The sequence below is a fragment of the Martes martes genome, assembly GCF_963455335.1.
Source record: "Martes martes genome assembly, chromosome: 12".
Lineage (NCBI taxonomy): Eukaryota > Metazoa > Chordata > Mammalia > Carnivora > Mustelidae > Martes > Martes martes.
In genome coordinates this window covers 91611954-91629035 of record NC_137900.1, presented here as the reverse complement: position 1 = coordinate 91629035, position 17082 = coordinate 91611954, and the positions used below count along the sequence as shown (strand labels likewise).

The window sequence follows — 17082 nt, the reverse complement described above, 5'->3', positions numbered from 1 at the left end:
AAATAAATGTGCCCGATTGTTAAAAAAAGAAAAAAAAGAGAAAAGGTGAGGGTAAAGCGGCCAGTGATGGGGGTGGGGAAGGGGTGCCCCTCCCCTTAGAGAACTTCATCCTTGGGGTCTACAGACCACCTTTGGGGAAGTACCCCATTGAGGGTGGAAGTTGCCTCACCAAAGAAGCTGTTTACTTCTTGATCCCATTTGTATATTTGTCTTTTGATATTCCCACTCATTAAACATGGCAACTTAAATAAATTTACACTGACATTCCCCTTTAAGAAGAGAGCTAGTGTTCCGAATCATGATTACTTCTTGTTATATATCATTTATCTATTTACAGATTATTGTTTAAATCAACTTTTTCTAGAATGTTCTTCTTGCCCTTAGTTGCTTCTATTAATGTATTCGCTGGACACCAAAGAGCCCACAGGTGGCAATTTTCCTCCTATACAGCAATCGTAATTTGCACTGAACATGTAACCGGTTTCACTTGGGTGGGGCATCTGTTTTGTAGATGGCCCTTGGTCTCCCTTCCTTGCCAGCCAGCCGGGACCTGGGTTGCTGACATTAGGGCCAATAGAGAGGGAGGTTGGGGAAAGGAACCGAGGTGCGTGTGTGCCCACTGACTGTGGATTCGAGGTATCCTGTAGTCGTAGAGAACAGATTTGGGCATGAAAATTTGAATGCTGGTAAGCGTAGGGCTCTGTATGTTGTTTTCCTCTTAGCTGGGCTTTCTGCAGGAGCAGAGAGGGACTGAGTGCTGTTCACGTTTGCCGCCCGAGCAGCGACTGCATCATTGCCACCTGCTCAGACTCCTTTGCCTTTTCACCCCAGCGCATCCGCCCCTTCTAACCCTGGGGTTTCTAGACCCTTTGAGAGAGCCATGTCATGTCATTGAGAGGGGGCTGCCTCTTTGGGTTGAATGTGGGACTCCAGTGAGGGGTCCTGGGAAGATGGGTTTTGAACACAAATGCCTCCGCCCATCTTGCATAGTCCCTCAGGTCTTTGAAAGGCCTGGGATCTCTGGGTTTGATTTACTGGATAGATAAGCACCAGGAGGAGATCTAACTATTGGTTTTCTAAGCTTCTACAGCCGTGAGCAAATTAGTCCTCCGTACACTTAATGAGATGAGTGGTGATATCTCAGTGAGGTAGAGGAGGAGAAGCCATTTTTAAGACCTCAGGCCACGTCAGTCTGTATGAGGAAGGGAATGCAGGAGGATCTCAGTGAACTTTCTTGGTACAAGCTCCCTTTTCCTTCCTTCAAGCCTAGCCTCTGTATCCTGATTGCAATCCTTAGAAGGTAATTTGGCTTGGTTTCTGCAGCAAGAAGCCTTTTCTGTTTGCAGCACCAGTGTCAAGCTAGTTTATAGGAAATCATACTTTATTTTTCTCAAAATAGCTCCCTTTAATCTCTCTCCTCCCTCCTTATGCTTAACATTTCCTTTCAGAACCTGAGCTGGCTGGAAGAGAAGGAGAAGGAAGTTGTTAGTGCCTTGCGCTACTTTAAGACCATTGTGGACAAAATGGCTATTGATAAGAAGGTCCTGGAGATGCTTCCAGGGTCAGCCAGCAAGGTGCTGGAGGCCATCTTACCGCTGGTGCAGAACGATCCTCGAACTCAGCACAGGTGAGTTGCGCCAAAGTCCTTGGCTGTGTCAGAGCGAGGGAGGCCTATGGGCATCTTGGTTTGGGGACACTTCAAACTCCGGGCTTCTAGGGATTGGAGAGAATGTTGGGAGGGAAAGGGGGCCCTCTCCCTGCCCTCCACAGATGACTTGATGCTCTCCCAAGGTTGAGATCGATGTGGCTCATGAGGCCTTGACACTGAGGGAGATCTCTTGCCTTGCTAGGGATGTAGCCGCAGGTAAATGTGTGGTGGTTTCTTTGCCTCAGGTCATTGGCAGTAATCACACTGAGACTTGGACACATAGCTAGTACCCTTCCTTGGGTTTGTTGTAGCATGAAATCTTACTAATATCTAGCCTAGTAGAGACCTCGACTGCTTAGCCGCTTAGGCCAAAAGAGAGAAGAATCCCATTCGAGCATGGATTCATGAGACATTCCACTGGGTCAAGCCAGGATCTCCCAGACAGTGCCCGGAGCCCCTGGAAGCCGGGTGTGTGGTGTGGAGTCCGCCTTCTTCCCAGGGAGCTTTCGTGAGGAACGCTTCTGCTGCTAGAGTGCATTTTCCCCTTAAAGGCTGCGAGCAGCTTGCTCCCGTCTCTGTTGTTAGGAAAGGAATATTAAATGTAATCGTAAGTGAGAGCCTTGCAGGCGCTTCTCCTTTGAGGGGCTGTCAGATGCCTGCTGGCTTTGTGTTTCTTTTCTGGTACCTGCTCAGAATCAACGCATCTCTGTTCTCAGCTCCTTGAGATGGTTTCCTGTTCATACAGCCCCGTGAGACTGAGCTTTTATGAACCCTTTCAGAACTTGGTAGTTTCTCCTTCTGGGAGATAGTGCAAACCGTGTCTTTATTTCCAAGAAGCTCTCTGCCCTGGGGCTTCGGCCCCGGGGTCCCAGCCGACCCCTGCAGATTGTACTCTTCGGGCCAGCTGGTGGCAGAGAACAAAACATTGGTATGGCTTTGCCTTGCTGCTGTCCTCACTTCTCCAGGCCGTGCTGCTGTCCCCGAGGAGGAGCCCGAGGGTCCCGGCGTGCCCTGCTCAGTTGCCACACACACACACACACACACACGGAGTGCTTTGTGTGCTGGCCTCCAGACCGAGGACTGTGTCTCCCTGGTAATGAGCCCCGTGCCCAGCTTGTAGAGGGCCGCACGTGGTTCTCCTCCGAGGCAGTGTGCCTCAAGGATGCTAGGGTCAGATGTGTAGATGGCTTCGCTTTTTATGCCCTGTTCTCCTGCACCTCTACCCATGAGATGGTCCCTACCACAGGACAGTTAGAATCCTGTGGAAAAAATCAACTTTCCCACACGTGATAAGGTGCTAATTTTATGGTACGAAATGGAAGCTCTGTCGGGATTTGAAAGAGGGAGAGTTAGAGGAGAGCCCGTGGTCCAGTGGAACTTGCCGGAGCAGGAGATGCTGGGGCAGGGCCTGAAGGAAAGGTAGGAATTGGACAGGCCTTCGGGGCGGGGAGCAGGAAAGGCAAGGGCCTGAGGCTGGCGGGGCACAGGTAGGAGACACGGCAGTCGGGTAGCACAGAGCGTGGCCACTCTGGGGCATGACTGAGGGGCTGTGGGGAGTCGGGGCTCAGGCGCTGAGCCTCTCCGGGGAGTCGAGTGAACAGTGCTGAGCGTGTGCGGCTGCCGGGGCTGTTGCTCCTGGACCTGGGCAGTTCCCTTCTGGTCGCGCCAGCACGGGAGGAATGGATCAAGTGATAGCACAGTAGTTTGGGGGCTTTTTTTTTTTTTTTTTGGTCTATGGGGATTTTTATAGGTATTTTATAATTGACGAACTAGCAATAAAATGTCTAGAACCGTTTCCTAGAGGGAAGCAAACGCCTGGATGTGGGCGTGAGGAGCGGCGATGACTTTCCTCAGGTAGTCATTGGGCTGATCCCACTTCCAGGACTTGTCTTCCTGAAATTCTTGTAAAACCAACTAGTATTTTTCTTGGTCGCCTTGATAGCTCCTCCTCGAAGTTTCCTCTTGGATTTCTTCCATCCTGTCATTCCTCTCAGTGCAGTTTATAAACTGGGAAGGTGCTTTCCTGTCTTCTTCCCCGAGCTTTCTCTGTGGGGTGGGTCCTAGCTGGTGGGCTCTAGGTCGCCCTCCCCCAGGGTGCTGGGACAGTGGCGGACCAGCCTTGGAACAGGCCCCTGGGCCGCTGAGTGTGAGCAGCGCCCGGAGGCTTCTCCCGCGCGGTGGGACGTCCGGATCCGTGCTTCCTTCAGTGCTGATGGCTCCGCTCTGTTTCCGAAGCAGACCGGCCACTGGTCCGCTGGACGTGGTCACAGTCCAGGACCCCCCTTTCTCTCTGAGTGTCTTAGCCCCTGACACAGGAATATTCTGCTTGCAAGCTAACACGGTTGCCAGATTCGTCAGATGCATTCAGGGAAGTGTTACCGTTCGGTGCAGCTAGAAATTGTTACAGAGAAGTGTCTCCCTGCCTCCTTTTCAGCTCATCCTGGCCAGTAGTTCAGCAGTGTGGGCGGTGCTTTGGTGGGATCCCCCAGGGGCGCTTTGGCAGAAGGCGGCAGTCTTTGTTCACAGAGCCCTCACCTGGCCCTGCCCGAAGCGAGGAGGAGCGATGGCTGCACGCACGCACACACGCACCCCCCCACCCCCGCAGGATGGTGCCATCTCACGCCCTCCCCCAGGGAAGACTGAGTTCTTGTCTCCCTCCCACCACTGTCCTTCCCGAGAGAGCGGGTCCGACAAGCACTTGTCATTCCTGTTACTCTGTGAGGCCGCCAAGCCTGGCTCTCTCGGGCCCTTTGGGAAACCGTTCTTGTTTCTAATGGGACCCGAGGAGCTGCCTTTCATTCTCTCTGGCTGTTCTGTTTCTCCTGCTGGAACATGCACAGAGTGGAATGCCTGGCCAGATGGAAGTTGTAGTTTTTTCCTTCCTACCTGATACCGAACTTCTCGCCAGAGCGTTGTTTGATTCAGGTTTTCGTTTGTAATAGCTTTGTTTTTACAACCTGTTTGGGTTTTTTGTTGTTGGGTTTTGTTTTTTTTTTTTGAGATTTTATTTATTTATTTGAGAGTGTAAGCATGGGGTGGGGGCAGGAGGTGGGCAGGGAAGAGAGGGAGAAGCGGGCTTCCCAACTGAGCAGGGAGCCCAATGCGGGGCTTGATTCCAGGACCCTGGGATCATGACCTGAGCCAAAGGCAGGCACTTAACCTGCTGAGCCACCTGGGTGCCCTTTTATTACCTGTTTTAATCATATCTTACAATATTATATCTTTTTCTCTAAATTCTGTCTTTGGCTTCTAAATGTCTACCTCATTCTTTTTCTTCCCCTGCTTCTTTTTTAAGTGGAGAAAGGGGCATCCCCCAAATCTTCCATATTTTTGCTCTTCCTCTCTTATAATACATAATATTTAAAGTGGAAAAATAATCCTTTCCATAATTCCTGGAGAAAATTATCTTTAGTAACCTAAAAATGTATAGGAGATCTGGGGTGCCTGGGTGGCTCAGTTGTTAAGCGTCTCCCTTTGGCTCAGGTCATGATCCCAGGGTCCTGGGGTCGGGTCGAGCCCCACATTGGACTCCCTGCTCGGCGGGGAGCCTACTCCTCCCTCTCCCGCTCCCCCTGCTTGTGTTCCCTCTCTCACTGTGTCTCTCTGTGTCAAATAAATAAAAACTTTTAAAAAAATGTGTAGGAGATCTAAAAAGTCTACATTGGGGCCCCCCCCCCAATCATTGAGGCGTCCAGGAGTCTCCGGGCCTCGTACTCTGTGTGTGGAGTAATCGCAGTGTGCAGTCGATGCCTCCCCCGCCACGGGCCTCCTCGCCTCTCATCTGTTGTCTTGAAACGCTCTTAGTGCGCTGCTCTGGTGTGTGCGCCGTGGAGTAACTGCAGGGATGATGGGGCTGAGCCCGGTGAGGGAGTTCTAGTGACTTACAGATCTGTCAGAGCTCGCACTTAGAGGCTGCTGCCGTAACGGATCCTGCCTGTTGGCTCCTTGTGACACATTTAACGTGTTAGTCTGATGGAAAACAAGACCCATTCAGTGCTTTGACCAGTGATTAGCAGTGAGGAGGAGGGGAAGAGGGGGCGCTCTTTGACAGAGACCGGACTCTCTTGGAGTGTGAAGTTTGAAGAAGTATAAAAACTCTCATGTTGGAATTTTCGTATGTTCCATTTGGGAAGTGAAAAAATTGTATAACAGACTAGAATATAAAGCTCCGTATGGCATTTGTGGGATGTAAGGGCCTAGGTTCCGGGGGGTGGGGGGTGTTATCAAAAAGGGGGTGTGGCTCTTAAAGACAGATGGAGAAACATGCCCTCGTCACTGAGAAACTGGTTCTGGACTAAACAGTCGCTTCAGGTGAGGGTCGCTTTAGACGTTTAACTTTCTTTACAAACTCTTCTCTGCCCCCCAGCTCGGCCCTCTCCTCCTGCCATAGCCGAGTGTACCAGAGTCTCGCCAACCTCATCCGTTGGTCTGACCAAGTGATGCTAGAAGGTGTGAACTCAGAAGATAAAGAGGCGGTGACAACCGTGAAGGGGGTCATCAAGGCTGTGCTGGACGGAGTAAAGGTAGGACGCAAGCGCCGGGCAGCCTCCCTGCTGGCATCTGTAACACAGACCTTGTTCCCGAACTAAACACATTAGAACGCACGTCTCCCAGCGTCTCCGGTGTGGGTGTGCTGCTCTGTTCCATAGCCATTCGCTTCTCTCTGGTACAGATGGCTTTTACAGCAATAGAAGCCTTTGGAGTGCTCGTCTCCATAGCTGGAAAGGCTGCCGGAAGCAGTCAGACTTTATTGAGCACATACTAAATCTTCAGTGAGTCTTTATGTTACAGCTCTGGCTGTGCGTGCTTGCTGGCTAGACAAAAGGCAGAGGAAGTCGTTTTTGCACTGACTTTTTGCAAAATTCTCAGCAAGTCAGTCTCTATCTTGTCATGTTGTAAGAACTTCTGGGATTCTTGGTAGAAAAGCGGGATTGAGATGAGTAAGAAGTGAAACTGAATTTGAAATCCTTGATGCAGTCTGTGACTTTACTAGCCGGGGAAGTCAGAAACAGCGCGGTGGGAAATTGTGAGTTACGGTTAAGGTGGGAGGCGAAGGCCATAGAGGGTCTGGAATTGGGGTCCGTGGGACAAACTGATTTAGAGACAGTAAGTCCTAGTGGGTGAGGAGCAAGGCAGAATATTAAGCATAAAGTGGGTGAGGACCTTTGGGTCAGGATTAGGGCTGTGAGCAATGGGAAAGTAGAGACCCTGCTATCTTGTGAGGCCATATTATGTAGTGGAAAGGGGGCTAGTCTGGGGCCTGGCTGGGTTTGAATCCCAAGTTCGCTCCTTACTAGTCTGTGAGGTTGAGCAATTTACTCAGAGACTTTGTACCTTAATTAACTCGTCTATAAAATGGGTATAATAATAGTGCCTTATATCCTAGGGTTGTGGGAAGTATTAAATTAGTTTCTACATATAAAGCTTTTAGAACAAAGCCTGGCACACACTAAGCACTCAGACTTGAACTGCTTTCTTTTTTTTTTTCTTTCTTTTTACTAATTTTGGTGGTGCTGAGTGTATGCTTTAGAAACTAATCTCTTGGCTTGGGGGAATTAAAAAAAAAAATAGCTGTGTCATCCTCCTTTCTACACCCTTCAGCCCAAAACTGTAGCTGAGGTACTTAAAAAATGCCTTCTCCGCTCAACCCTGCCATCAGATTCCTAAAAGCTGCCTCCTGTGATTCTGGAGAGTGGAATAAGGAGCCCCCCACACATGGTAAAAACTATAGAGGAAAGGCTAAGAAAGCATTGCTTAATGTTATGAATTGCTGCAGAATGAACTGTGTCGGTTGGGGAGGTCTTGGTGGCTCCCTGCCTCCAGCTCCAGGGAAGGAGCCGCCACGTCTGCTGGGAGCGTCGTGGAGTTCACCTAGAGGGAGGCTTGGCGGGGTGGCAGCAAGTCTCCTCTGATGGCTCCGGGCTCTCTTCCTTCCCCAAGGTTTATTAGGTCCCACGTTGTCTGTTTTGGCCGGTGAGACTTCAGGGTATAGCCCATTGTGGCTGTTGTGCAAGACCTTTGTCACTGTCCAGATTTTGGAGACGTAGTGTCCCACGGAATCTTCCCCGCCGCTCTCGGAGGCCGGCAGGGCAGAAGGAGACGTGACCTGGGTCCATGCTTCCTCAGAGTCTGTAGAGATCTGGCTCACCCAGCCCTGACTCTTCCTGTCCGGGCTTCTGGAAATGCTGTTATTGAAAGTTGTTATTCTGCAGGTGACATTGTTCAGGTTTCCTTCTGCCAGATTATAATGAGATGTGCAGAACGAGTCAGAATGCCCAAAACAGATGAGGTGGAGTTTCTGCGTGTAGAGCTTTGTCACGTTCCCAAGTCAGTTTCCGTTATGGAATCATTAAACCACCACGGTGTCCATTGAAAGACATGTCTAAAGGACACATTTCTGATTTCTCAAATTAACCAGTGAGAGAGGGAGAGAGAGGAACCGACAGATTATGAACCCATCTGTGTCTGGAAACGAGTAACTTTTCCTCAGTTGTTTTTAAAATACTTAACCCAGAACGAAGACTCTGTAGGTGATGAGCTCTGTGAATTCAGTTCCGTTTCATTTACTCAGGAAGCATTTATCGAAAACCACCTGTGCGCCAGGCCGTGCAATGGTGTTGGGCATATAGTGGTAGAACGGGTACGGTCCCGGACCTGGTGCCGCTTACGGTCGAAGAGGGGAAGGGACAACAGAGGTCGGAACCAGTAATCGTAGCTGGGGTGAGTGTTAGAAAACAAAAAAATGGCACGTGGTCTTACTTGGCTTTTTGGGTGACCTTCCTTTTTCAGGGTGGTCAGTGACTCTTCCCAGAGGGAGAGACAGGCCAAAGGCAGAGGGGTGTGCAGGAATTGGCTTAGTCCTAGAAGCTTTAGGGGTTCAGATCAATCCAGGCCACAGCGACAGTCCAGACACTGTGCTGTTGGCGTGTGTTGCAGGGGCCTCATAGTGCTGGCAGCTGACACTTTTTCCCTCCTCACGCTCATGACAATTCTGAATGTGGGCCTCATTGCCCCTTCACAGGTGTGGGAACAGGCTCGGTCTGACAGTGGTCAGTGGCAAGGTCCCGCCTCATGCCGGGGCCTGCTGGACCCCAGGCCCTGGGCTCTCCCCGTCACCCTCAGCTGCCTCCCACGCGCCCTGCCTCCACACCGGCTGGCCTCCGGCTTCTCTGCTGGTGTCCCATCAGACTGAGCACACCGATTAAGCCTGTGTCCTGGTGCTGTGAGAACCTCAGTTGGCTGGGAGGGACGGGGCCCTGCAGAAACAAAACAGATTTCTGAGGATGTCTTTATCCCACTTGTAGAAGTGCTGGCACGTTCCTTTAAACTGAGTCACTGCCTTTCAAGTAACTCATTCAGTTGGTAAATGGAATCCCTTTTTTTTTTTTGAAAGGCTAAAGAAGTGTTTTACAGGATTACTTTTTTTAGTTTATTATTATATTTATATTATTTATTACGTATTATTATATTTGTATTATATATATTATATTTAGTTTATTACCGTTTATTATTTAAAGGCCTGCATAAATGTCACTTGTTAGCCCTGTAAGCTTGGGCAAGATACTTCTGTGAGTTTCAGGTAGGTTTTAAAATATTTACCCTGAAGAACTAAAGAAGGATTAAGTAAGACAATGTATATAAAGTACCTGGTAAGTGCGACGTGTCCGGGGAGCGGTGGGTGAGTACTGTTAGCCGTGGAAACGTTAGTACCCGGGACGGCTCACATTTACCAGTTCTTGACAGTGGGTGTGGCTCTTTTCCTCGCATCTCACGTCAAGAGGCAGACCTGTTATTATCCGATCTAGCCCAGGCAGGTGCTCTGCTCACGGGCCCGAGGCTCAGAGAGGATAGTGACTCCCCGAGGAAGGAATGTGAGGGCCCGAACTTTCCCTGGCACTGGCTACTGGGAGCCGAGCTCCTTAGGCTGCAGCGGGAGGCCCGGGTCTTCCTTGCAGCCAGCGCTCCAGCTCTCCCTACCTTTGCCGTCTCAATGTCAGCTTCTCCTCTCCTCTCTGTAGCACAGTCTCTTACCCGCCGGCCTGGGCTCCGCTCTGTGCTCTCTGCAGACCTTCCAGGGATGTCGGTTCTCAGGCTGAGGGCCTCTTCCCCTGACCTCCAGCTCCCCCCAACACACACACCACTTACGCTCACACTTTTTTTTTTAAACCTTCTAATGCTGACAGCCTTGGAGGAAAATGCGGAACACCTGCAGTTCCGCCGTCTAACCGTCACCTCCCAAAACTGGACTTGTGTACCGCGCCAGACTCCCTTTGTATATGTTAACCTAAAAAAATAAAAGTTATTTTACTAGCAGAATGGGTTTAATTGGGAAGAGCAGAGAATTGCAGTTCGGGACATGCAAGCTACGGCAAAACCACAGGCAAGTCCAACAAAGAAAGGAGGGGAGCGTGGCTTTATGGAGAGGATGTTGGGAGGGGCTGCCTGGACCGAAGTCCCCTGGAGGAGCAGGACTTCAGGGCGAGGGCGGTTCCTCGCTGGCTGAGCTGCTGGGGTGGCGGATTTCTCGTTGGAGAAGCAGCGTCCGTCCTTCCCGTTGGGTCTGTAGTCATGATTCCCTCCTGTGGCGGGGGCCTCTGCTGGGGTCTCTAAGTGATGGTTCTTCCTAGAATTGTTGGCAGTGGTGTGGTTCCCCTTTCTAACCAGCCAACTCCACTTCAGTGAGGTTTCTCTGTATTAGAATTTTCACCTACAACAGGAATACTTCAAAAGAAATATTTTTCTGATCCTATCAGTTAGGATTAGGTTTGACTACAAGAAAATCCAAAATAATACTGGTTTTTAAAAGATAAAACTTTATTTCTCCTTCATGTACAAGAAGTTCACAGTCTGCTAGGTAGTCTGAAGCTAAATCACGTTTTCATACAATGGTCAGGGATGTGGTCCTCTCCCCTCTCGCTTTCTTGCCATCCTTAGCACATGGATTCCACCTCATGGTCCAGAATGACTGCTCAGTCTCCATCCATCAGGACTATATTCCAGCCAACGAGGAGGAAGAGAGAGTAAGAATGTGTGGCTTTTCCATTTAAGGATGCTTCCTCAAAGGCCTTACAAAATTCACTCACATTTTATTGACCAGAATTTGGTCACATGCCCAGCTGAAATTCTATTAATAAGGACGAACAGGTAGCGCGGGGCAACTACCTGTCACTACCACACTGACATCTCAAATGCGCCATCTCTTTTATTCCTCATTCAGCCTATTTTACATTTTTTGACGAAAAACTTCAAGCATTTGCGGAGGAAAAGACAGGACGGTGAAGGCCCGTCCCAGAGCTTCCACAGTTGTCTGCTCACGGCCAGTCTTCTGTACCTCAGCCCACTCCCCTGCGCCATGGGAAGCAAATCCCAGCCGTCTGTCCTTATGTCCGTAAATGGCCTTCGTGTGTAGCTCCAGGCCAAGGCAGGCTCTTCTGCGAGGGGCCAGGTAGTACATATTTGAAGCCTCTCAGGCTACAGTGATTTCTGCTGTATTTTGGTCTCTGTTGCACATTCTTTGGTGTTTGTTCATTTTGACTTTTTAAAGATATTTATTTGAGAGAGAGAGAATGAGCAGGGAGAGGGGCAGAGGGCAAGGGCCAGCTCCCTGGCCAGACTCCCTGCCAAGTGCGGAGCCTGAAAGGGGTGGGGTGGGGGGCCATGATCCTGGACTCTGAGACCATGACCTGAGCCAAAATCAAGAGCCAGACCCTTAACCAGCCGAGCCACCCAGGCACCCCCTTAAAGCGTTTTTACCTCGAGGGCCTCACAGGAAGCAAGCCCTGGGCTGGACCTGGCCCGCACACAGCATGTAGTTTCCTACATAGTAAAGCTCGTGCACCTCAGGTGCCTGGGTGGCTCAGGTGGTGAAGCAGGTGGTGAAGCCTCTGCCTTTGGCTCGGGTCATAATCCCAGGGTCCTGGGATCAAGTCCCGTATTGGGCTCCCTTCTCAGTGGGGAGCCTGCTTCTCCCTCTCCCTGTCCCTCTGTGCTCTCTCAAATAAATAAATAAAATCTTTTAGAAAAAAATAAAGCTCATATACTTACAGTTCATCAAAATGTGTCTAAAGATCCCTTTTCTCTGTGTTTTTGTCCTTGTAACTCACTTGTTTTTAGAAGGGGTTGGTTGCTGCTGCTGAAAGTCTCCCACATTCTGGGTTGTGCTGATGGCACCTGTGCCGTGTTGTTCAGCATGTGCCTCTGTCCCTAGAACTGAGGCTGAATCAGATTCAGGTTTTCGTATTTTGAATCCTTCTTAGGCCTCCCTGCACCTCCATCGGAAGGCATCTTTCCCTTTTCGATGTTAGCAGCCATTGATGGTTATCGCCTAGATCCATTAATTGATTAGGAGTTGCAAAATGATGACATTCTAATTCTTTGTGCCATTAATCCATCATCACTCAGCTGGGATACACTTAAATGGCAGACTTCCTGCGTCAATTTGTGGTTATTCTGAGTTCTAATTCTCAGAGAAAAGGCAGGATCGGAACTCAGTTCCTTCCCTTATTTACCAGTTATCAAAATAGTGAGTGTTTCCTAGCATCCTTTTTTTTTTTTTAAGATTTTATTTATTTATTTGACAGAAGTCACAAGTAGGCAGAGAGGCAGGCAAAGGGAGAGGGGGAAGCAGGCTCCCTGCTGAGCAGAGAGCCCGATGCGGGGCTCCATCCCAGGACCTTAGGATCATGATCTGAGCCGAAGGCAGAGGCTTGAACCCACTGAGCCACCCAGGTGCCCTCCTAGCATCCTTTAACACGACCAGTGAACCGAGCTTTTTCAGGTATGATCTTGAACTCATGGCTGTGCCTGTGCTGGTCGTGCTCCAGTTCACTGTGGTTGTCACTCTTCCTGGTGCCCAGGCCTCATCTTGGGCCACTGAAGACATCTTCAGGCTGTTTCCTGAGTTCCCTGTGGCATGACCCTAGAGGTCTTTGAGAGTTTTCTTACCTTTTGGTATGAAAAGATATTCGAGGCTCCTCTGATAGTTATTTTCTTTGGGCGTGGTGGTGGCAGGAAACGCCTCATTGAGATCTCATTCCCAGACTGTAGAATTTGCTCACTTTCAATGTACAATATAGTGATTTGGGGGGGGGGGAGTGGGTATGTTCACAGATTGTACAACCATCACCGTAATCAATTTTAGAACATGTTCATCCCCTCAGGAAGTAACCTCATATCCTTTATGTTCTCCCCAGACCCTCTCTCCATTTCTTGCCATCCCCCCAGCCTTAGGTAGCCTCTGGACTACTTTCTGTCTCTGTAGATTTGCCTGTTAAGGGAGTCGGATCCTCTGTGGCCTTGTGTGACTAGCTCCTGTCCGTGTTATGGTTTCGGAGTTCACCCATGTGAGAATGTGTGTTCTTTTTATTGCCAAATAATACCCCATTGTGTGGCTGTCCCACGTCTTGTTTATTTGTGGACATCTGGATGGCTGTGTTGTTTCTACCTTTTGGTGATAAGGAGTAATGCTACCGCGAGCACTCCCGTACCCGGCTTTTTGTGGACGTGTATCATCCTTTCCCTTGGTTACACACCTTGGAGCACAGTCGCCAGGTGACACAGTAACTCTGCGTTGCTTCCTGTGTCCTCTAAAGCAGCTGCGTCAGCTCTCTGCCCCGCCAGCAGCGTCTGCGGGTTCCAGCGGCTCCAGCGGCTCCGCATCCTCTTGGTTCCCGCTTGTCCCTTGATGCGACTGTCTCGGTGGGCTTGAAGTGGGATCGCACGGTGGTTTTGATCTGCACTTCCCTGACAGCTAATGACGTGTCTGTTTCGTGTGCTTCTTGGCCATTTATATATCTCTCTGGAGAAATGTCTGCTTGAATCCTTTGCCCGGTTTTTCATCGGCTTGTCTTTTTATTATTGAGTAATAAGTCATCTTGTCCATTTCTTACACGGACCTGGAGTCAGCCATTCCTTGAAGGAGCTGGGGTGCCCTTTGCTGGGCGATGGAGGTGGAGACCACACTGAGGGCTGCCGTTCTCATTGCTGCTGCCTGGTCACATGGTTTCTCTGAGACAAAACATTGGGAGATTTTACTGGTAGTTGCAACTCACCTTCACGACCACCGGGGTTTTCACTTACCCTCGTCAAAACGGTGTCTTCATTTTCTTTCCTCTCACACTGAATTTGAGGTCTCCTCTGGCTGCCTCGTCTTTAGACTGTTTGAGGAATGCCAGCCAGTGCCTCACGGCTAGACCGAACCCCCAAGAGCTGACACCAGGAGTCACTCACCACCCAGCCCACGCGCGCTCCTGCCTGCAGAGGACCGCCTGTTCTTGACTGCATGGGAGAGGGAGGACACTTGCTTGGCTCTGTTGCTGCCTCACACCCCTCACACTTAGGATGTGGGTCGGAAGGTCCCTTTGTGTCAGCATAAAAAACCTGGACACCCCGTGATTTCATCCTGCTTCTTCAGCGCAGGGAAGTCCCGCTGGCGGCCGCGTCCAGTGGACTCAGTGAAGGACTCATCCTAGAGCGAGCTCATCAGTAGAGGCCCCGTGTCATGACCTGAACCTAGAGTTCTTACAGGGCCAGAGAGTGATGGAGGATAGACAATAAGGGGACAGGATGAGGGTGACAGTGAGAGGACGGGGTCAGCGCGGCAGGCCATTCGTTGTAGGGCGGTGCGCTTTTTGGTGACAGTGTATGGGAACTTGGAGGGCATCAGCCACGGTCTGGTGTCCTCGCGGTGGGGGCGGCACAGCAGTGAGTCTTACGATGCGAGTGGTGCCCATGGGCACAGCTCATAAGGAGCGCTTTCGTGTGCGGCCTGTGTCTGCTCTGGCAGGCAGGAGCTCTGTCTTAGTGCCAGAGAGAAGACGGGAGCAGATGGGATTGTTCCTCTCTTACGTGAGCACTACAGCTCATGCTTGGAATTGATGAAGGTCATTTGAGATAGAAACAGCCCTGTGATCATTTTCAGCGTGAATAAAATGAGCACCAAAGTAAGTACGATTCACTTAGAAAGACGTCTTTCCAAATGCCTCTGGCTTTTGAAAACCACTTTTCAGTGACCGGGTAGCTGTCTGCTTCCAGTCACCGGCTATGGACACAGTTTGGTACCGCCTTCCCCGTCCTTTCAAACCTGTGCCTCACGAGGACTGCAAAGTCTGACATCCCGCTCAGAAATTCTGCCATTAGCTCGAGGTGTCGGGCTCTTGCCAAGTTACGGACGGTCAGCTTTGAGTGAGCTTAGGGTCATTGCCCCAGGAGCCAGGGATGTGCACCTTCTTAGGGCTGTCCTTCGTCTCACTTTTCGGCCCGGAAGGCTGGTGGGGTAGAAAGGCTGCCTGCCCCTTCTACATCCTCTGCAGGCCGAGGCCAGCAAACCGGAGTAAGGGAGCTACTGCCATCCGTGTCGTCCTCTTGGAATTCGGGCGCGCGCCTGCACATATGTGCCTGTCATTCCGGGACTCTTGTGCCATTGCTCATTAGTTGAGTTCACACAGCTGCCTCTCCAGAAAGATGACATTCTAATTATAATTGCTCGTGAATCAATGAAGAATTAGTGAAATTTTTTTCCTACATCAGCAGATGCAAGTATGCAGAGTTCTCTCTGTTCTCTCGCCCTGTTTGTAGAGAAGAAGGAGAGTGGACGCACGTCTTTCAGGACTCTGGTCTGGCCCTGTGACCCCTCTGACTCTGTGATGCTCGTCCATGCAGCCTGCTGACGAGCTGCCTCTCCCGTCCTCCCACTGCCTGCTGTCTCCTTGGCACGCCGTCTGTCTCCCCTCTCTCTGTCCTAGCCTGTCCGTACTCACCAGCTGGGTAGCTGGTCTTCACCGTCTGTGAGATCGCATTTAACTCCTAAGTTGTGGTAACGGGAACATAACGAACATTCTCCTTTCTTCCTCCAGTACTCGACTCTTAGAGATCTTGCTTCTCTGTTTCCCCAAGAACGGTGCCGGCTGTCACAGGCTGGGCTGTGTAGCTTCCAGCTGTACCGTGTGTGCCGTTGGTTGTATTTTTCTTTTTTTAATTAGCATTTCCGAAGTAATACATACTCACTGTAGAACATTGACAAGATGCAAAGAAAAAAAAACAAGAAAATAAGGGCTGTTTCGGGGTGCCTGGGGGGCTCAGTGGGTTAAGCCTCTGCCTTTGGCTTGGGTCATGATCTTGGGGTCCTGCGATCGAGCCCTGCATCGGACTCTCTGCTCAGCAGGGAGCCTGCTTCCCCCTCTCCCTGCCTGCCTCTCTGCCTACTTGTGATTTCTCTCTCTGTCAAATAAATAAATAAAATCTTTAAAAAAAAAAAAAAGAAAAGAAAAGAAGGGCTGTTTTGGGGCACCTGCAGGGCTCAGTGGGTTAAGCTTCTGCATTCAGCTCAGATCATCATCTCGGGGTCCTAGGATCGAGCCCTGCATCGTGTTCCCCGCTCAGCCGGAGGCATGCTTCTCCCTCTCCCACTCCCCTGGCTTGTGTTCCTTCTCTGTCAAATAAATAAATAAAATCTTTAAAAAAAAAAAAAAAGAACACTTGTTCTAGGGAGGATATTAACCTGTTGTTACTGTCTACGTTGTGATTCCTGCGTGTGGCGTTTTGAGTGTGGAGAGGCTTTGCAGGCTGATTTAGGGACATGTTGCCCATTCACGCCCCTTGCTGCCGCCTCCGTAACTTCAGCAGCTGGAACCGCCCCCCCACACACACACAAGTAGGTCCTATCCAGATGCCCATCAATAGGAGAATGGATAATGAAAGGGAGGTTTGTCCCTGCGTTGGAATACAACTCAGCAACGAAAAGGAACGGAGCACTCGTGCACACACAAACATGGATTGTCACACTGAGCAAGAGAAGGAACAGAATGGTGGCACGGAGTAGGGCTGCGGAGGCTGGGGGAGGTGAGGAGGGCTGGTCACAGGTACAGTTTCTTCTGTCAGGGATGCGAAGTCATAAAAGCAGTGCTGGTGTGGCTCAGCCCTGTGAGCAGACAAAAAACTGTCGGATTGTCCCCAGTCAGTGGCTGGATTTTAAGGCATGGGAACTAGATTCCATAAGGCTGTTCAGAAACAGGTGGGTGCCGAAGAGTTCATACTGCAGTGGTCCCATTTATATCGAGTTCTAGGCAAAAGTATTCTAAGAAATAGTGAAATTGGGGCACCTGGGTGGCTCAGTGGGTTAAGTCTCTGTCTTCGGCTCCGGTCATGATCTCAGGGTCCTGGGATCAAGCCCCGCATCGGGCTCTCTGCTCAGCAGGGAGCCTGCTTCCCCCCTCTCTCTACCTGCTGCTCAGCCGACTTGTGATCTCCCTGTCAAATAAATAAATAAAATCTTAAAAAAAAAAAAAGAAAGAAAGAAAGAAATAGTGAAATAACATTGGGGCGGGGCAGCTGGACCAGAGAGAGTGGCAGAAATGCTCGGGATTTGTGATCATCAGAACCTGTCACACTGGGGGAAACTGCATTCTAATTGGGGAAAGAAGTAGATCCTGATCTTT

At 50.2% G+C, this 17082-nt stretch overlaps 1 protein-coding gene across 1 annotated transcript in view; it reads left to right on the top strand.

Moving 5' to 3' along the window:
* Nucleotides 1–17082, top strand: part of RAPGEF1 (Rap guanine nucleotide exchange factor 1) — a 136249-nt gene that overhangs the window by 72963 nt on the left and 46204 nt on the right. The window contains exons 4-5 of the mRNA XM_080820249.1: nucleotides 1449–1627; nucleotides 6015–6171. Coding sequence (XP_080676375.1) covers nucleotides 1449–1627; nucleotides 6015–6171 — 336 coding nt within the window. The remainder of the gene's footprint in view (nucleotides 1–1448; nucleotides 1628–6014; nucleotides 6172–17082) is intronic.